Raw genomic sequence first — 21,342 nt, 5'->3', positions numbered from 1 at the left:
ACGGTCACATCACACGCTCGGTCGTCACGGCACAACCCGGGGTCACGCGGCGCCGCGTAGGGTTTCAGTCGGGAGGGGTGCACGTACCAACGGCGTTTTCCCCATTTAATCTGTATACTCTGGGGTCGTGCAACCCGCACAATTTCCACCGGTCCCCTCCATGGTCTCAACAGTTTGGGGGACGTAGCCAACGGTGCGTGTGGACAATGCAGCCAGGCCTTATCGCCCGGTTCCCAATTGTGCGTATGCACCTTCCGTTCATGCAATCGCTCGTTCGCGATCTGCCGAGAGCGTGAATTCAATCTCGCAGCCTCTCGCGCCTCAGCCAATTTGGCAATGTTAAACTTAATGTGGTCTGCCAATTTTGATTTTGCACGTGGCTGTGAAATCCCCAGTTGGACGTCCATGGCCGGATCAGCCTCCCGCCCATACATCAGAAAAAATGGAGAAAACCCCGTCGCCGCATGGGGTGCCATCCGATAGGCCGCTAGTACCCCCGGTACCTGTAAGTCCCAATCCACCTGGTCGTCGCATACCTGTTGGCACAGCATAGACGTAATCGTCCTGTTCAGACGTTCAACCATACCGTCAGTCTGCGGGTGGTACGGGGAGGTACGTACTTTCTTTGTACCCAACAGGTCGCACACCTCGCGCAACAAAACACTCGAAAAGTTTTTCCCTTGATCTGTCAGCAAGCGTTCGGGGGCGCCTTTGTCCAAAACGTAACCTTGGACAAAGGCGTCCGCCACTGCCGCAGCCGACTGGTTGGCGAGTGGCCACGCCATGGGCCAGCGGGTGAAGTACTCTACGCCAACCAGCAGGAACTTATTTCCCCGAGGTGTAGTGGGAAAGGGCCCCAAGATGTCTAGCGCGACCAATTCGTTCGTGCGCGAAACTTGAATGGATTGAAGCGGTGGATTGGCCGCTATTGGTGGCGGTTTCCTTTTAGCGCACCCTACACACCCCTTAAGAATGTTCGCCACGTCATTGCCCATCCCAGGCCAATAGTAGTCTCGCTGAATGAGGGCGAGCGTTTTGTGAAACCCCAGATGCATGAGTCGTTCATGGGCAGCCAGGACGACCTTACCCCGTACAGCAACCGGCACCACAAGCATGTGACGCCGGGACATGAAGTCCCACTTCATCAAGAGGCCCTGTCTGCACACCCAGGAACCGACCCGCGTTTCCCCGCCCTCGGGAACGTTAACCTTCCGACGTAGCGCGAGTAGGGAGCTGTCGGCCATTTGCAGCCGGCCCCACTCGATGAGAGGCAATGCTAACAGCGAGTCCCTCCCCGTGGGGGCGTCGACCCCCGTAGTATCCGTGGCGGCTAGCACCACTTCCGCGGGGACATCGACAGAAGGTTTACACCGCGCCGATCCTAACTGACATGCGCATTCCGTACGCGTCGGCAACCGTGACAGTGCATCCGCATTCGAGTGGCGCAACCCCTTGCGGTAAATCGTCGTGAATTGGTAGTCCTGAAGGACCTCCAACCATCGGGACAATTGGCCGGATGGCTGCGCCACCCGCATAGCGTATTGGAGAGCCGCATGGTCCGTGCGAACCGTAAAGTGACGGCCATACAGATACGGCCTGAATTGCTCCCCCGATACCCGTGTTACTGGCATCCGTGTCGAGCACAAACGGTTGCGTGAAATCGGGGTAACACAAGGGGGGAGCCTGCACCAAGGCGTCACGAAGGGAGCAGAACGCGGCCTCCTCCTCCGGCCCCCAGTGAAACCGCACCCCTTTAGCCGTCAAGGCGTGCAGGGGCCTGGCTATGGTGGCAAACTGCTTGACAAAACGACGGTAATAGGAGGCAAATCCTATGAAGCTGCGAACTTCAGTAACAGAGGTCGGTGTTGGCCATGAGCCGACGCATTGCGTCTTAGCAGGGTCCGTCGAGATCCCCGAACGGCTAACGATATGGCCCAAATACCTGACCGATTCCCGAAGCAGAAAACATTTAGCCGGTTTAAATTTAAGCTTCGCGGAACGCATCCTGAGAAACACTGCTCTCAGTCGCTGGAGGTGCTCCTCAAAGGTTCGGCTGAAAACGATGATATCATCGAGGTAAATCAAACAGGTGTCCCATTGAAGGCCTGACAAAACCAATTCCATGAGCCTCTGGAACGTGGCAGGAGCGGAATGTAAACCCATGGGCAATCGGTTGAACTCAAATAGGCCTCCCGGTGTCCGGAAAGCGGTTTTAGGTTTTGATTCGTCATCGAGGGGCAATTGCCAAAATCCCGAAAGCAAATCGAGCGTCGAAAAAAACTGTGCTCCTGCCAAGGCATCCAGCGACTCATCCATCCTGGGGAGCGGATACGCATCGGCCATTGATATTTTGTTTAGGCGGCGGAAATCAACACAGAACCGCAGGGATCCATCCTGTTTTTTAACCAAGACGATAGGAGCACCCCACGGACTGGAAGAGGGCGCAATGATGTCGTCCGCCAACATGTCATTTACTGCCGACTGCACATGCTCCTTCTCGGCTGGACTGAGCCGGAAGGGATTCTGTCGAATAGGGGCCGCGTCCCCAGTCTCTATGTGGTGGCGCAACAGGTCTGTGCAGCCAATGTCGTACTTGTGCCTGCTAAACACGTCAGCGAACTCGAGCAGCAAGCCCCTCAATGCACCCAACTGTACACTGGACAAGGTACTGGACCCGGCACACAACGAGTCCAACCACTCCGTCCCCTCCTCACTTTGGGGATGCGTATCGACATTTGAATCGGCGTGAGCAACGAGCTGTTCCTCGACGGGTAGCGGCGCGGCGTGAGCGAGCACCGTTCCCTGCGTAATGACGGCCGGCCGCGACCCCGTATTCAGGACCACAACGAACGGCTCACTGTCCCCCCTCACCATGGTCTGGGCCACCGCTAAGTCGAGGTCCCCTTTAGCCCTGTTAGACGGCCCCAATAGAACTCCCTGCGCCCCCGCATCCGCCCCAAGGGGTTTTCTCAACCGAAGGGGTACCAACATTTGCGATCCCGGGGGCACCCGTACAGTCCGGGTCGCCAGCGCCTGCACCGTCGCACAAGCCGTGCGTATCTTATTTGGACTCTTCAAAAACTCAACCCGCCGACCCGACGGAAGCTCAATGCAGGCCTGGTCTATAAGAATTTTGATGGGCATTTTAGACAGAAAGTCCGTGCCTAGTAAACAAGGAACGGCCAACGATGAAGATACAAAAATAGGACCTGCCAATTTAATGTCGCCAATACAAATATTCGCCCGAATCTGGCCGATGATTCCCAAAGATCCCCCGTTTGCCGCGTAAAATGGTACGTCCACCGGCAGAAGTGGTCGACATTGTACGGGAAGAATATTATAAATAAGGTCCGAAATAATAGTGGCCGACGCACCCGTGTCCACGAGCACCCGGACCTCAACCCCGTCAATGTACCCCGTTACCACGGACGACCCGGCCGACGCAGCCACAATCCTGTGGGCCAATTCGGACCACTCGACTGCCTTCGGGCCGTACGCGGACCCCTCTCGCCGAACCGAACCCCCGGTGCCCATATACGGTCCCCCCACCGCTAAGCGGCGACCCGAACGTGCCGTGCGTGTGGACCGAACGTGTGAGGTGCCGCGACTTGCCGGGTTCAGTTGGGATGTCTTGAGTCCCTGGTCGTCGTCCGGACGTGGTCCCGCGGTGCGTTGACGCGGGGCCCGGCACCCGGACGCGACGTGGCCCCGAAGGCCGCAGTTGTAGCAGACGACGAGGGACGCCGTAGGTTTCGGTTGCTCCAGCTTGCGGGAGGAGCGTGTGGGCGAACGACCTCCCGTTCTCCACTACCCCGGCCTCGAACCAGCGAAGGCCTCCTCCCGAGGCACAGCAGGCTGAGGTCCGATGATCGTGGCGGCCGGTGCCCCGTTCTCCATCGATGCGCAGACGACCGTCGGCTTCCGCTGTAGGACCTCGTAAGCGTGGATACTCGTGGCAATCCCCAGGGAGCAGATGTCCATTTCGTCCGCCGTATTAATGGGAACTCCCAATCCGTGAGCCAACGCCAGCAGCTGCTCCGTCACCATGGCGTCCTTCCCCTCCTTGTCCATGCGGGGAAAAGCTGAGTCCGCCAGGGCGAGCAGCGCCGTGCGATAGGCGAGCGTTGTTTCTCCAGCCACCTTCCGCCGATCGTAGAACTGGTGGCGACAGGTCGAGGGCGGCCCGAACACCTTGGCCAACAGGTGCAGCGCGGCCTGGAGCGTTGAGCGGGACGACCTCGGGGCAGACGTGAAGGCCGCAAGCGCGTCGTCGTCGAGCATCGCTGGCAGCGCGCGCAGGGCAGTGGTGTCGGACCACCCCGACATTTCTTGATGCGCGATGAACCGTCGCTGGAAGGCTCCCCAGTCGCCCCCGTCCGCCTTGAACACCGACAGCGCGGGCAATCGTTGCTGGAGAACTCGATCGTCGTCGTCGTCGTTGGAACGATTTTCCCGCGCGCCGCTGTGGTTGTAGAAAATGTCGGCTCCCTCTGCAGGCACAAAATGGAGAGCTCCGGCGCTCGCCGATGACGCGGGCTGCGCTGTGTGGAGACCTCTGGCCACGTGGTGTCCGCGTTTCCCGCCAACCGGAGGCGGACCCTCAAAAATGGCGCCAACTCCAAAACTTTTGGCGCGAAACGCCTTATGGCGGGAACCCTCCAGCCGCGCCGCCTCTTCCAACCCCGCAGGCGTTCCACCGGTCGCTGGAACGGAGATCTCCGCCAAGATCGCAGCGGCGGCGAGCAGCAAGTCCGCCAGGCGGGAGTGCGCGTCCTGCAGGCTGGTGTCGGAGGCGGGCGGAGCATCGGCCATTTCCGCGAAGTGCTGCATCGGCGGCAACTCCTCGTCCTCTCCTCCCGAGGGTGGTGTCACCGGTACGTCGTCGTCTCCCCGGTCTTGCACGTGGGAACGAGAAGTCTTCCTTGTGTCCATTCTCCTTGAAGACAGGTTTACTTCTGACGCCAGTTGTAAAGTAGTAACTCGGCAGGAGACGACTTCACGGGTAGCACACTCTTTATTTTCACCAACTTGTAGTTACACGGATGACTAACACCCTACTTCGTTACACGGGTGACCAACACCCACTTAGCTACACGGGCGACGGACACCCACTCAGCTACACGGGTGACTAACACCCTACTTCGTTACACGGGTGACCAACACCCACTTAGCTACACGGGCGACGGACACCCACTCAGCTACACGGGTGACTAACACCCTACTTCGTTACACGGGTGACCAACACCCACTTAGCTACACGGGTGACTAACACCCACTCAGCTGTACTGACACGGGCTCTTACGCCCCGTAGCCTTCCGGGACACACCCAGCCGGGGTGCCCGTCTCGGCTCTGGGTACCACCGTCCCGACCCACACGGGCGTCGGACTACGGTCCCCCAGTCTCGGCTCCGAGCCACACAAGGCCCCGGTCCCCACAAGGACGGCGGGACTAGGGGTCTCGGGCCACTACCTCCTCCACCCCGTCTTCGGTCTTCAACTGGTTAACTCTGACCACGAGTGCTCTCGCGCGTCCCCCTTTATACCCCTCCTGCGGACGTCGCTGAGAGCACCCACTTATCTGACCAATCACTGCGCACTCGCTACGATCCTCTTTTCCCAGCTTGTGTGAGCGCCTTACCACCGGCGCGCGCGTCCATGCCACGCCCACATCGCGTGCCCAACCCCGCGCCCCGTGATCCATCACTGCCGGCGCACGTCAATACCACCACTACACTTCTAAGGGCCGGAGCTCAGTGAGGCTAGTGGTCAGGGGAGAATAGGTCCCTGCAGGATAGGACCCTGGACCCCAAGCTCCGCTGTCCTTCTCAGGGCCGGAGCTCAGTGAGGCCAGTGGTCAGGACCCACGGACCAGGAGGTCGGATCGGATAGCCTCCCCTAGGTCCCAGCCGGAGGACGATAGGGAACGGGTTACCAGTGTTAGGTCCCGTATAGTCCGGAGGCCATACCTCCCCAGGTATCGGGTAAAGGGACGGATATTCCCTTTGTGTTAGGGACTGTGTAGTAAAGACAATAAATATAGTGTTGCCTCATGAGACGTTTATTCGTCAATATTTACAACACTACAGTCGTATACACCGACTTTATATTAGTATATATCGACTATATAATAGTACTAACTTCACAGAGTCTATATTCTTAGTTCTGTCGGTAAAATCATGTAGATAGAAAACAAAAATTTAAATTAAAAGCAAAAAAACCCATGACGTTACGATCGCAACACAAGCGATCTTCTTCAGGTGGAGAGAAAAGAGGGGGCAAGTTTCAAAATGCAGCTGCTTATAAGGGCTCCAGAGTGAGTGGGCGGGGGAAAGGGCTGTGTGAGCAGACGATGGGGGGGGGGGGGGGGGAATGGGGATAAAATAGCGGCGAGAGAGACAGGGGGAAAGAGAGGGGGTGGGGCAGAGATAGGGGGGGGGTAGAGATGGGAGGAAGGAGGACTTACACCTCGGTACACCCATCAGAAAATTGGGGGGGGGGGGGGGGAGAATGGGGCAGAGACGGGGAGAGAGAGGGGGTGGAGCAGAGATTGGGGGGGAGGGGTAGAGATGGGAGGGGGGATTTCACCTCGCTACGCCCATCCACACTACTGACAGTAGAGGTTGACAAGGAAACACAAATTCAAATCATGACCCAAAGTGGTTGATGATATCTTTCCAATGATTGCTGAGTTTAAAACCGTCATCTCGGTTAAACTAATCTTTCATGAACGAATCTTTGTTGATAGCCAGTCTGCTTGCAAAATACCATCGTTTTAGAGAAATACATTTCATGTGAGCCAGCCGCATTAATGTAGTGGTCAGCTACGGCAGAAGTATTGGTCCTGCCGTGTTTCAGATCTACCGTGTGTTCACAAACACGGTCCGAGACATGTCGTATGGTTTCCCCAATGTAACGGCTGCCGCAGGTACAGCTTAGTTTGTAGATGCCGGGCTATTGCATGTCAGGGATCTTCACAGATGGGATCAGGTCACGAATTTTGTGTACTCTGTTAAATCGGACCTGGATCTTGTGTTTCTTTAAGATTTTGGAAATCTTTATGGTTATCCTTGCTATGTACCGTAAGGTGACGGTTTTGATTGGATCTTCAGATGGCTCCTTCCTCACGGATGGTTTGATGGCTTTGCGGATTGTGTAGTCAGAGTATCCATTTGCCTTGAGAGCCCGGTGTACGTGTTTGAGTTCACTGGTCAGATGTTCATGGTCGGAGATACTTTGAGCTCTATATTGTAGCGTTTTGATGATGGAATTCTTCTGGGATGAATGGTGATGGGAATCAGGTTTTAGGTAGGTGTCAGTATGGGTTACTTTCCTGTAGATAGAGTGGCTCATTGAGCCATCTGGTCTCCTTTTAATTAAGACATCCAAGAAGGGTTGCATGCCATCCTTTTCTATCTCCATGGTGAATTTGATTTCTGGGTGAATGGAATTGATGTGGTTGAGAAATTGTTTCAGAGTCAGTGGGCCATGTGGACAGATGACAAACATGTCATCCACGTACCTAAGGGCAACCACGGGTCATCGTTTCACGCATGCGCAGATGCGTGCTCTGGCGCCGCCCTGTGCTTATAGAAGGAATAATTGTTAATTTAACTACTTAAAAGTTGACGGATGGGAAATATGAATAGCGCTGGCTCTATGCTTCTGTAATAAAAGACTCTTTCACTGTGTCTGTCTCCGTTGTCCTTTATTTGGGTTCTTTACAACTTTGCCCCACACGGCCCTCGCTCAGAGTCTTCTCCGTCTCCCGCTCGGCAGCTTGGTAGCTGCCGTCGCTCACGTAGCCTTTTCTCCTCGCTCCCGATGCAGCTTCGCTGCTGGCTCTCCTCTCAGCCTCTCCGCCTTTATGCAGTCTCTCAGCTGCTCTCTCTGCAGCCCCACCGCTGCTCTCTGGTTCCCCCGTGCCCGGACACCGCTGGCCAACGGTGCCGAGTCCCGTCGTGTGGCGATCACACCATTCTCCACCCTCTGCCCTGCGTGGCCTCCTCCCATCTTTATTCTTACACTCTCCCCCGTCTCTTCCGGTTACCGCCCTTAAGAGCTCTCCCGCTCCCCCCACGTGACCTAACCCCTCCCCCAGTTACGTCATATCCGCGAGGCCGTTTACGCCCGCATTACACCACCCTCCCCCGTGGAGAAAATTTCAGCCGTCCTCGGCTAAACAACCACAAGTAATGCGGGCGACCACCAACCATCAGACATGCAAGGACAACGAAGCATACAATAAATATAACAATAACAACAAGAACAAGAACAGCATTAATTAACGAAAAGTAAGGGACTTCGACCGCGTGCGGGTCGCCGGCCCGTCCCGGACGGGCAGCGGCCCCCCTGCAGACCGAGAACGCGACGGGGTTTTAGGAGCGACAGGTTCAAAACTGCCTGTCGCTATTGGAGGCCCGCCAACGCCACGGTCCCGTTTCCCCGAAGGACCAGAGTCCGGGGTGTCCCGCAATCATGTCTGTGGCGGGGTCGGAAGGGCGTAGGCCCACCCCGAGCAGAGTCCCCTGTCTCCTGCGGTGTCACGGCTGGTTTGTCTGTAAAAGGCACGACAGGCGCTCTTGCAGGGTCAACAGGCACCGGCAAGGGTGCGTCGGTAGCAACAGACACCAGCAAGGCAACATGAGGAGATGACGCATCCGTTCGAGGGGCCACGTATGGTTTTAAGCGAGACGTATGGACGTACCAACGCCGAGATCCGAACCGAACGCGTGCAGACTGCGGGTTGGGAACCTCGATAAGCCGAACAGGCCCCTGCCATGGTTTATGTAATTTAGGGGAGGTCCCTGGCCGCACCTGCGGGCAATGCAGCCAGGCCATATCCCCCACATTCCAGGGGCACTTCCCCTTTGAGCGTCGAGCGTACCGTTCGTTCCGGGCCTGGGCTTTGGCCGTTGCCATGCGGGCCTCTTCCCGCGCCTCAGTGACGCGGCGAACGGTGTCCTGAATGTAATCAGGAAGAGGTTTAGTAGGTCCCCTCACTCCTGTCCCCAACTGCACATCCATCGGAGGCACTTTTTCGCGACCGTACATAAGACAAAACGGCGAATATCCCGTAGACGCATGCGGCGTCATCCGGTACGCCGAGAGTACCCCAGGGATATGCAAATCCCAATCCGCTTGTTTTTCATTCACCGTGTGACATAGCATGGCGGACAGAGTCCGATTCAGCCGTTCAACCATGCCATCCGTCTGCGGGTGGTAGGGGGATATCCGGATCTTTTTAGATCCCAGAGCCGCGCACACCTCCCCCAACAATTTCGAAGAAAAATTTCGGCCCTGATCCGTGAGGAGCCTCTCCGGCGCCCCCTTGTCCATAACGTACCCGAATAGAAAGGCGTCCGTAATAGACGCCGCCGACTGGTCGGGCAAGGGCCAGGCCATCGGCCAGCGGGAGAGGTACTCCACCCCAACTAGCAAGTATTTATTCCCCTTAGCGGATGGCGGGAAGGGTCCCAAAATATCTAACGCCACCAGCTCATTAACTCGAGACACCTGAATAGACTGTATTGGTGGTACATATGGGTGTTTAGGCGGCTTCCGCCGGGCACACTCGGGACACACGCGAACGTGCCCGACGACATCCGTCGTCATGCCGTGCCAAAAGTAATCTCGCTGCAACGTCAATAGGGTCTTCTGCACCCCCCCATGTAATAGCGTGTCGCAATGCAGAGTCCTAATAAATTCGTACCGCAAGGATGCCGGTACAACAAGACGCCAGCGTTCCTGTAACCCTTCCCTCCACATGAGCAGTCCGTCGCGGAGAGCGGTTCCCGGCGTACCCCTGGAACCCGGTCCCCCACTCTCCTTCGCAGCCCGACTCCGCAGGGTCCCGAATGAGTCGTCCAGCATTTGTTCACGAATCCATACAGCCCTTGGAAGGTTCAAAATGCCATCGGCCGGTCCCGGCCACTTTGGAGCCTCCGGCACCTCGACCGCCAACGCAACAGGCCGAGGGAGCTGTTGGATCGGCGTACACCTATGCGTCCCCGACGCGCACGCGCAAGGGGATCGCTGCGGCAACCTAGAGAGCGCGTCCGCATTGGCGTGACGCACCCCCTTCCGATGTTGAATTTGGAAAGAAAACTCCTGCAGCGTGTCCAACCATCGCGCCAACTGGCCGGATGGTTGGTCCACCTTCAGGGCATACTGCAAAGCCGCATGATCCGTGCGCACAATAAATGAACGGCCATAAAGATACGGTCGAAATTGGCGGAGAAAATAGACAATAGCCAAAAGTTCCCGGCGAGTGACGCAGTAGCGGGTTTCGGCGGGGGACAAAACCCGGCTACCGTACGCCACCACGCGCTCCACACCGCCTTTGGACTGTGACAACACGGCCCCAATGCCCGTGTCACTCGCGTCCGTATCCAGAATGAAGGGGTGATCAAAATCTGGATAGTCCAACGTCGGCGCCGTAGCCAACCGATCGCGCAGGCCTTTAAACGCCGCCTCCTCCGGTGGTCCCCAATCAAACTTCCGTCCTTTACCCGTAAGGAGGTGCAGAGGCCTCGCGATCGTTGCAAAGTTGGGAACAAACCTACGATAATATGAAGCAAACCCCAAAAAACGACGCACATCCCCCACCGTGGCCGGGGTTGGCCAGTCACGGACGCACGCCGTCTTGTCCGGATCCGTGGCAACCCCGTCCGCACTAACTATGTGTCCCAAATAGCGCACGGACCGTTGCAGTAGGTGACATTTCTTAGGTTTAAATTTCAGGTTGGCGGAGCGCATCCTGGCGAACACCGCCTCCAACCTCAGTAAATGTTCGTCAAATGTGCGGCTGAAGACGATAATATCGTCTAAATATATCAGACATGTCTCCCACTGCAACCGCGTTAATACCAGTTCCATCAACCTCTGAAATGTGGCGGGGGCAGCATTCAACCCCATCGGAAGACAATTAAATTGAAATAACCCCTGCGGCGTACGGAAAGCAGTATTTTCCCGCGAGGACTCATCGAGGGGAAGCTGCCAGAATCCCGAAGAGAGATCCAGCGTCGAAAAGAATTTGGCCCCCGACAAGGCATCGAGGGAATCATCCATACGCGGCAGGGGGTACGCATCTGCCACGGACACTTTATTCAATTTCCGAAAATCCACGCAAAATCGCAATTTCCCGTCTTTCATTTTAACCAAGACAACAGGCGCGCCCCATGGGCTGTTAGATGGAGATATTATGTCCTGTTGTGTATGTACCCCCTTTTTATTTTTTTTAATATTAATTTTTTTTTTAAGAATTATTCTGCCAACATAGATAATATCGTTTTTTTTAATAGACGCGGCCACGTGGGAACGAACACGCCCCCACACTTCCACAGAGGCCCCCACACTTCCACAGATGCGCGCATACCTCATTTCAAAGGAGAGAGGACATGAAAGGGGGGGCAATAAGGTAATAAAAAAAACTCCCCTAAATTCACACAAGAGGAACAAGGGAGGGGGGGAATTGCAGGCGGGGGGTTGCAGAACCAGGAGACACGGAGGAAGAGATAATTATATTCTTAACAAAGAAACAGCATCGACGACAAAAAGCACAGATGGGTCTTTGAACCATGTTAAATACACAAGTTACCAACTTAACCATAAAGATTAAGCAAACAGTATCCATCCTCACTCCAATTGAAAACCAGACAAAAATTGCACCAGAATCGCGACCCATCATTGTTAATTAAGTACTGACATTATTTACCTTTAAAGAATATCTACACGGCCGGGCCGAAGCATCAAAGAATAATTAGGGCATCTATTTCGCTCCAAAACAAATTCCTAGCCGGGATATCAGATCAAATAATCACAAGAAGTCGAATAATAAGTACGGAATTAAAATAGAAGAGGAATCAAGGGCGGAGAAGGCTCTCAAAATTAACCAAACACAACACCCATGGGAAGCGAGCAACACGACCGCCTTTGTCTTTCCGAGAGGATCTCCACACACAGGCACCAAGCCAGGAAATGACACCCATAAAGGTTGGGTCACGATGAAACATCGTGAACACGGTTTCGGCATAACCAAGCAGCAAATAAGTCGCATTTCAACTTCCAAACCAAACCAACTTAAGCTGTGTGAGACAAAGGATGTGATCCCAGAGCAAGGGAGTGAATAGTTAAGCTCGCTTAACGCGTAGGTTTTCGCGACAAATATTATTCAGTAACAAAACATGGATTCGAATGTTTTTTTTTTTTTAACTCAACGCGAATCATCGGTCTGGCTAATGGATAACTTCTGAAGCAGCCGACACGAGGCCCCCACCCCCTTTCTTCCAGAACGACACACACAGCTGTGTCTTCAAAGCTAATAAACACACGGACAAACACGCACGCGAAACACACGGACAAACACGCACGCGAAACACACGGACGGACACACACACGGACGCAGATGGTCCACCCCCACAGGAAGGTTTTTTGACACAGCTTTTGAACAACTCGGGAAGCCGAGTGGAATTTTCCGATATAAACCGAAGGAAAATCCATACAACTCAGTTCGTCAGGGGCTCTAGCTCCAACGCGGATCGACAGGGGCTCTGGCCTCCATCACAGTTCGTCAGGGGCTCTGGCCCCCATCACAGAGTTCGTCAGGGGCTCTGGCCCCCATCACATATCATCCGGGCTACGAGCCCATCTTCGGCTCCACCACAGATCTTCACGATCGCCAGGGCTCTGAGCCATCTCGTCTCCGGGCTAAGGCCCACCAGAGATCTCCAGGGCAAGCCGAGGTCTGCACCACCTGAGAAGAATCGCTACCCTGAGTCGCCGAGTTGCGAGTGAAGCCAACAAAGACGCCAACGTCCACCCTGCCACGAACGAAGCATCGCTCCTCGTCAGAGTGACGACCAGCGAACAACCCGCAGGAAAGGCGGAGATCGCTGAACGAGCGCCAACGAGCAACAACCTTGCGCCACCGTGCACCACTTTGCGCCACCGCGCGCCATCGAGCGACAACGAGCGACACCTTGCGCCACCGAGCGACACCGAGCGACACGAGCGACCGAGCATCTTCAAGGACAGCATCGTGCCAACTCGTCATCTAGCAGTAGAAAGAGAGAGCGCACGAGCAGCACCAAGCCCCCGGAACCATCAAGCGCCAAGCAAGCAAGTTTCTTCAAGGAACATCGTGCCAACGCCGCTCAATCCAGCAGTGGAGAGAGAGAGAGAGCAAAAGCCGAGCAACACGCCGAACGAGGGAGCAGCGGGAGCTGTTCGTATCCTCCCACACCACACAAGCTAACGACACAATTAATATTACGAGGGGACAACGCACACACAGCACGCACACGAATAAGACTTTAAAAGAAAAACTGTCTTTTCGTTTCAAAAAGGGTTGCCATTTCGAGGTGGTGCGTTCAATATCAACTGATCGTGCAAAGCAGTTGCTGCCGTCGAGTTACATAAATGCATAAGAGTTTTCGTTATTCATATTGCATAATTGCATAATTTCACAACTGCATAAGTTTTGTCGTTCATATTAGTTAATTGCATAATCTTGCCCATGAATTATTGACGCATGTTTGACCTGCATGATAGAATGTCACGTGCTTGTTAGAATAAAATAGTTATCACAGAAGCATATCGAGTGTTCCTTCCAAGTCCATGCAAAACTGTCTTATTCTTGACAACTGTATCCTGTGATGAGATATGAAAATGGAGACCTAAAATATTATAACACACACTAGGATAATCGGTAAATGAATCTATGATAATCGTGTTATCCTGATTGATAACTCTGGATAAACGAAACTAAGCAAATTATCATAACTGCACACATTAACATAATCGCAAGCCTCCGCATAAATTACTACGATTATCATAATTTATGCATATAATCACACGCATTATCATAATTTATGCATATTAATACACACACTATCATAATTAATGCGATTTGCGCATTTTTCGGAAAATTATTAATTTTTATTATTTTCATCAAAATTTCATATCCAACACATACAACAGTCCGCAGCCAACATGTCATCCACTGCCCCTCGCACATGATCTCGCTCCGCCGGACTCATCCGATGCGAGTTCAACCGAATAGGAGCAGCGTCCCCTGTGTCAATATGATGGGAAAGCAGGGAGGTGCGTCCCAAGTCCAGATCGTCGGAGCTAAACACATCGGAATAACTCAACAATAGCGCGCGAAGCGCGGAACGCTGTTCCCCGGAAAGGGAAGAATTTTCCCCACACAATTCGGCGATCCAGCGATTATCTGGGGCCGCAGGGCCCGAAACACCGGCAACCATCTCCTGGCGGCCCAGACAATCCTGGGCCGTAAACGCCGTAGTGGCATGTGCCACAACCGTTCCAGCCGGCACACACACATTTTCCGTACTCCCATTAAGCACCTGCAAAAATGGCTGCTGGTCCGGCCGGATAATAGTCTGCGCCCCGACGATCGCCGATCCGCCCGTTATGGTAGCGGACGGCGATAACAAAACCCCAGTTGCTCCCTCCCGACCAGGTACAGGTTTCCGATATCACAAGGGGATAAGCATCTGCGAGCCAGGTGGAATATCAACAGATATTTCGGACAACGCCTGCACCTGGCAGACCAGGGCAGGTAGCCCCCAGGACGACGGCAGAAATGTAATTTTTCGACCCCCCGGTAATTCGATACAGTTTTGATTAACTCTAATTAGAATGGGCATTTTGGCCAGAAAATCAGTTCCCAACAAACATGGAACCGCAAGGGACCTCGAGATCAACACAATTCCCGAGGCCGACACTCCCCCGATAGATATATTAGCGTCCACCTGGCCCACAATGCCCATGCTACCCCCGTTTGCCGCAACGCAGGAATCGTAAACCGGATGCACGGCCTCTGGTGGGATGCCCAACAGATGAAAAATGACATCCGATATAATGGTCGCGGACGCACCGGAGTCCACTAAAATGCGCACGTCAACCCCCTGTATAGAACCCGGGACAGTGGACGAACCAGTAGCGGCCGCGACAACCCGCCGTGCCAATTTACGCCACTGCGTTACTGAGCGACATGGCCCAGTCGATGGCCTCCCATTATTAACAACACCCGGATCGCGCGGCAATGGTGATGAATGAGGTGTCAAGCCTTGCCGGGTGTCTGGTGCGCAACGACTTGCCTTTCCAGGAGGGTCCTTTCGCGGCACGTCAGCTGTCGAGGTCTCCTGCTGGGGCGGTCCAGGGATACGGGCCCAGCAGTCCCTGGCGTAATGGCCCTTACAACCGCAGCGGAAGCACTCGATGTCGTTGCGCTGCAAAAGCAGGCCCCCCATCCCGACGCTCCCGCATCGGCGGCGCAGATCGCGGCCCCGGTCCACCGCGGGCCGACCACTGCGCAGAGGCGGCTGTCAGCTCCTGCGGGCCCCCCCCGTCAGGAACGTACACCGCCTTCTTGGGATCCCACCCCAAGGCACCTCCCTCGACGATGGGCCCCCCCGTCCACGCCGTGACTTGCTTCCAGCGGCGTAGATTAAATTGGGCATCAAGACACTTCGCGGCCGCCCGGGTTGTCAGCTTTTCATGGCCACACACCGGCATAGGGATCCCCAAATCCCTGGACAGCTCGAGCATCTTGCCCAAAATGAGGGGTTCGAGTAGGTCAGGCTCCGTCTCCGGGTATGCGGCCATGGCTAACTCCAAGACAGCACCCCTGTATGCCACCGGCGATTCTTCGGGTGCCCGCTGGCGTTAAACGAACCGGCGGTGAGCATCATCCGGCGGCTCGTACGCATCCGCCATCTCGTCAAAAACTCCTCTCAAGGTCTTCTTTTTTTCGGCCTTTATAGAACGGAAGAATCGCACCGACTCGTCGTCGAGAAGAGTTGGCAGAACTTCCAGGGCATCTGCGTCAGTCCACCTGGCGGAGCGCACCGCCGCCAAAAATCTGCAGGCGAAAGCACTCCAGTCGCCACCGATGGAGAATTATTTTACAGTTGTCAAGTGACGGCTGCGACTCCTTGCTGCGCCGTCTTCTGCAGGTGACTCGTCGCATGGCATATTCAAGATGGCGTCGCACCGCAACGTGTCCAAGATGGCGGCCCCCCGCCGCGGAGGGCGCAAGATGGCGGCTTCCCGCTGTTCTCCTGCCACGCCCAAGATGGCGTCTTCGTGCCGCGTGGCAGATGGCGCTGGCAGCGCAGGCAAGACCGCGGCCTGCCGATCACCCCCGGGCCTTCCCGACGCCGTCGCCGGCGTGACGAGGTCACACAGTTGCGCCAGTACGGTTTTCAAGGTCTCCAGCTGCTCCGCCATCTGCCTCCATCGTAAGTCAGCGTCCTCCGGCGCGGACGGGTCCACCGACGCGGCGACATCTTCAACTCCCGGACCCGTACTCGTTCCCGCTCGGATCTCCTCCTCCATCGTAGGCAGGTCCACTGCCTGAGGAAGGTCGTCGTCGTCGAATGATGTAGTAGACGATGGTGCAGGAATATTCTTTTTTCTGAGCTGTTTTGACATGCCGTTTAACTTCTGACTCTAGTGTAATAAAGGACTCTTTCACTGTGTCTGTCTCCGTTGTCCTTTATTTGGGTTCTTTACAACTTTGCCCCACACGGCCCTCGCTCAGAGTCTTCTCCGTTTCCCGCTCGGCAGCTTGGCAGCTGCCGTCGCTCACGTAACCTTTTCTCCTCGCTCCCGATGCAGCTTCGCTGCTGGCTCTCCTCTCGGCCTCTCCGCCTTTATGCAGTCTCTCAGCTGCTCTCTCTGCAGCCCCACCGCTGCTCTCTGGTCCCCCCTTGCCCGGACACCGCTGGCCAATGGTGCCGAGTCCCGTCGTGTGGCGATCGCGCCACTCTCCACCCTCTGCCCTGCGTGGCCTCCTCCCGTCTTTATTCTTACACTCTCCCCCGTCTCTTCCGGTTACCGCCCTTAAGAGCTCTCCCGCTCCCCCCACGTGACCTAACCCCTCCCCCAGTTACGTCATATCCGCGAGGCCGTTTACGCCCGCATTACACTTCTCACCAGGACTAAAGCAGGAAGTTATTTTTCCCCAATTACATTCCTTAAATAATTATCAAATAGAGCAAGTCAAGATCTATAAGTATCTTGGGGTCATTCTTGATTCAAAACTGAATTGATTATATTGGTAAAAAGACAAAAATAAAAATTGGTTTTCTGTATCGACACAAGCACTGCTTCCCCCCTATGTTCCATTTGGAATTGATAAAAGTTACTATTCTGCCTTTACTTGATTAATGTGACATCGTGTATAAATCAGCCCCAAGTACTGTACTGAAGAAGCTTGACTCAATGTATCACTCGGCCTTAAGATTTGCATTGAACTGCCCATATAGGACTCACCACTGTGATCTCTACATTGGGTCAAACTTAACATCTCTCAATGTTCGACGGCTTGTGCATCAGATCTTATTTATTCATGATGTACTTACAAAAATATCCGCAGATTACCTGCTGGATCTCCTCTCTGTTTCAAAGAACAAATTTGACCTAAGGTCTTAGCTCATTTACCAGCTTCACATTCCCTATTGCCGTACAAATACTGGAGGAAGGGCCTTTGCTATTGATGCCACTAGGGTCTGGAATGCTATTGCCAATAAACTGCAACTTGAATCACTACCTATGAGATTTTCACTCAAAACTGCTCTAGAGGAGTTGTACACCCCTAGCTGCCACTGCAATTCAGTGGCCTAAAATAAAATAAAATGTTTCGCTCCGGATGATCGCTGCAAAGTATGCTCTGTGTTTTGATTTAGTGTGCTGATCTTAAAGGTGCATTGAAAAATGTTGATATTCCGACTGATGCTCCTGCTGTTGTGGAGTAACTCATGCAGCCAGCTATGGCTGCAGAGTTTGGTAGTACATGTTGTTTACGTCGTTTATTGTGAAAATTCGTTCACAGTTCCTATGATCACTGTTTTATTGCTTTTATGGCTTTATTTTGGTGATTTCCGAAAAGTTTTTTGGTTTGGCCATGTTTGTTTGTTGTAGTACAGAGTTAGACTGATGGCCTTAATCGAAGTTGTCTTGTGGTTGTTGACTTGCATCCCACTGGGATTTTTGCACACAGTGTTGGTGTGCGGTGCTTTTTCTGCAATGTTTTGCTGTCTTTTCTTGGATTTTCTGTTTGCACATAGTCACTTTAAGATGTTTTCTTGTTCATGTTTTTGTTTTCTGTTTGTTGCGGTTGCATCCGATTCAAGAGCCGAATGGCTCACAGGGCTATACCTAATAAATGAACTTGAACTTGAACCCCCGGGCTTATCGAGTGGTATCTGGGTATTTTTTTAAACGTAAGCCCCACAGTTTGAGTGAAATCCATTGCAAGTTGCATACACAGGCAGACAGATGGACAGGCAGACGGATAAACACACAGACAGACAAAAAAATACTTAGTTCCATGTGTTAAACACATCTTGTCATAACACATCCACATAAAATCAGAGATATCTACGAACTTCGTTCTGATGTTTCAAGTTGCTTTTCTGCATCTCGGTGCATGTCTATCGAAAGGACTAATGCCTCAAAACGTCTGTCAGTTCACCAGCATCAGTTCAAACAAGAACGACTGTGCCAATGAGACACTTAATTTTGAAACCGTGGCGTTTTGTATTGTGTTATTGGATCGGTCACTTGTCAAAGAGAAGACAATAGACGATCTTAAACCTTAACTTGGAATAGGATTGGTGACGACAGTGTAGTGAATATCGGTCCTTATGCTGTTGAAGGGAATGAGAATACTGACATGTTTGGGGTTAGGCTAAAGTCTTCATGTTTGGGAGAGTGAGGACAAGGTTTAGCTAATGAGTAGCTCATTCCCTCTCACTGCCACCTGCCCAACCACCTCCTTCAGCTCATTCCCTCTCACTACCACCTGCCCAATCACCTCCTTCAACTCGAGTTCACAGGTGTGCGTCGGATTCACTGGTGTGCGATGGCTTTACCAGTGTGTGATGGGTTCACCGGTGTGCATTGAGTTAATCGGTGTACGATGACTTTACCAGTGTGCGATGGGTTCACCGGTGTGCAATGGGTTCACCGTTGTGCGTTGTCTCGGACTGGTGCAGGGTGTCCGAGCTTCTACAGGGAGGCGCTGTGATGAATAAGTCCTTCCAGCCCCACGATGCGCACATCCCGTACGTTCTGCAGTTCTTCATCGATTACAACCTTTACGGCATGAACCTCCTCAAGCTGGCTGCTGTCAAATTCAGGCGAGGGTCTCCTCCGGGTAAGACTTCACGCAGTGCACGTGTGGAGACATGTTGAACACATTTTCCCAGGCCACTGTGAAGCCGTGCGTCCAATTTCCACTTGGTTACTTGATCAACTTTATTCAAACTTTGTCTACTCAGCAAAGCCTCACCGAGTCCCAATCCTTCTTCTGGAGGTTTCTGCCAGGTATTTGCAGTTGGGGCAGTGTTGCTGCTGCTGTGTATCATCCCAATTGAGCATTTTACAGCTAATTTTTATCATTCAAATGTTTGGCCAATACCAGTTACAGAATGGGACCTTTTTGCCAGTACCAAAGTATGAAAAAAAAAAACAGTCACGTAGGTAAAAAATCTAATCAAATAAATGAAAACAACTAAATTAAATCACGACATTTCGGGCGCAGCATAAGCGTCCTTCTTCAGGTGGGGACAACGTAGCGAAAGTACAACCGCTTAAGTGTGTCCAAGAGATGGCTGTGATGAGGAATTATATAGTCGCGGGGGATGGAGGGAGTGGAGGGGCCATGGTGAGTGTGGGCGATGTGAGGAACGGGGTGGGCGCAACGTACGGAGTTCAAACTAAAGCTTTGATGCTGGGGGCGGAAGTAGATAAGGAAGCGAAGATTAAGCAGACTGTGAATGTGGCTATGATTATGAAAATAAATCTAAGCTGGCTGTTTAGCAGTAAACTGCATGGCAGCTAAAGTTTTTTAACTTGATTAATTACATCCTTCCAATGATTGCTCAATTTGAATCCATCATCTCGGTTGAAGTTATGTCTATGTTTGTATATCTGGATGGCTTCATGGACAAATCTTTGGTAGTATCCAGGAGGCTTGCAGAGTACCTTGGTATCGGAGAACACACTGTCATGAGAACCAGCAGTATTATAACACTGGTCAGCTACGGCCGAAGAATTTGTCCTGCCTTGCTTCAAATCCGACGTGCTCGCGAATGCGGTCAGAAATATGTTGTTTCGTTTCCCCGATATAACAATCACCACAGGTGCAACTCAGTTTGTAGACACCAGGGTTAGGGTTAGGATGGGATCAGATCACGGATCTTGTGTACTGTACTGAATCAGACCTGGATCTTGTGTTTGTTTAGGATTTTGGAAATATTTTTGGTAACACCTGCTATGTATGGCAACGTAATGATTTTGATCGGAGTCTCAAGGGGTTGTTTCTCCATGGTGGGAGAAACAGCTTGGCGGATAGCATGGTCCGAGTATCCGTTCATCTTGAGGGCCAGATGTACATGTTCCAATTCACTGGCCAGGAAAAGACGGCATGGAATGCCTTCCAGTTAGTGGCAACAAATTTTCTCAGAAACAACAAGGCAGACAACTACAGGGAGTTGGTGGAAAACATCCTCAAGTCATACAAAAGCCTTGGTTGCAACATGTCACTAAAGATACAATTTTTGCACTCTCATCTAGATTTTTTCCCACCGAACTGTGGATCAGTGAGCGACAAGCATAGCAAGCGATTTCATCAGGACATTGCAACAATGGAGAAACTCTATCAGGGCAAATGGAGCCCATCAATATTTGCAGGCTATTGCTGGACAGTGACAAGAGATGCTCCATTTAATGAATTCAAGAGACAAGCCAAAAAGCGCCGAGTAAACTCTGAATAAGGACTAAACTATGTGCTTATATACACATAATAGTTTTTTGCCTTTTGTTTCATAATACATTTTATTTATTTAACCATTTTGCTGATTTTTTTAATCCTTTATATTAAGTTCGCTTGCTTGCTTAGGACCGTGCAAATCTTTCGGTCGTTTTTTAACCCACTTCCCGTGATCCAATCGAGCTGACATTTTCCACACAGACTCGTTGTGCGTGACAATTAATGTTCGTGAAAATTTTTTTCCTAAATTTTACACTTTTTAGGACAAAAATATTATATTTAATTACCAATTGCTTAATGCTGCCATGCAATCATCTGACCCATAGGTGGCAGCCATCTCAAGCCAGAGGACGAGAGGACTCTAGCCGCCACGCATATAAAGGATTTATAGTGAAAAACTTTGTTTTTACGGATTATACTTGTTATTAAGTGTTACATGAACAGGACAGGTGACGTGTTGTCATGTAAAGCAACCATAAGCACATGAAAAGACCTCGTTTTACAATTTATGAGTAAAACTCTACTATCTACACATAGAT

The 21,342-nt window shown here is 52.6% G+C and overlaps 1 protein-coding gene across 10 annotated transcripts in view; it reads left to right on the top strand.

The window, feature by feature from the left end:
- REV3L (REV3 like, DNA directed polymerase zeta catalytic subunit) overlaps positions 1–21,342 on the top strand; it is a 164,873-nt gene that overhangs the window by 8,200 nt on the left and 135,331 nt on the right. For 8 of the 10 annotated variants that reach the window (XR_009755467.1, XR_009755468.1, XR_009755471.1 and 5 more), the window contains exon 2: positions 19,026–19,186. Coding sequence is in view for 3 of the 10 variants with exons in the window: in XM_061556672.1 (XP_061412656.1) it covers positions 19,026–19,186 (161 nt within the window). In the remaining 7 variants the exon portion in view is untranslated. Of the gene's footprint in view, positions 1–19,025; positions 19,187–21,342 lie in introns of those variants that run through there. The other 2 variants (XM_061556674.1, XM_061556675.1) reach the window with 1 other exon arrangement.

This window comes from Lethenteron reissneri, chromosome 22, assembly GCF_015708825.2.
Source record: "Lethenteron reissneri isolate LAM-NWPU_2019-01 chromosome 22, ASM1570882v1, whole genome shotgun sequence".
In the NCBI taxonomy this organism is placed as follows: Eukaryota; Metazoa; Chordata; class Hyperoartia; order Petromyzontiformes; family Petromyzontidae; genus Lethenteron; species Lethenteron reissneri.
Note: the sequence above shows the minus strand (reverse complement) of the source record. Positions and strands in the feature narration are given on the sequence as shown.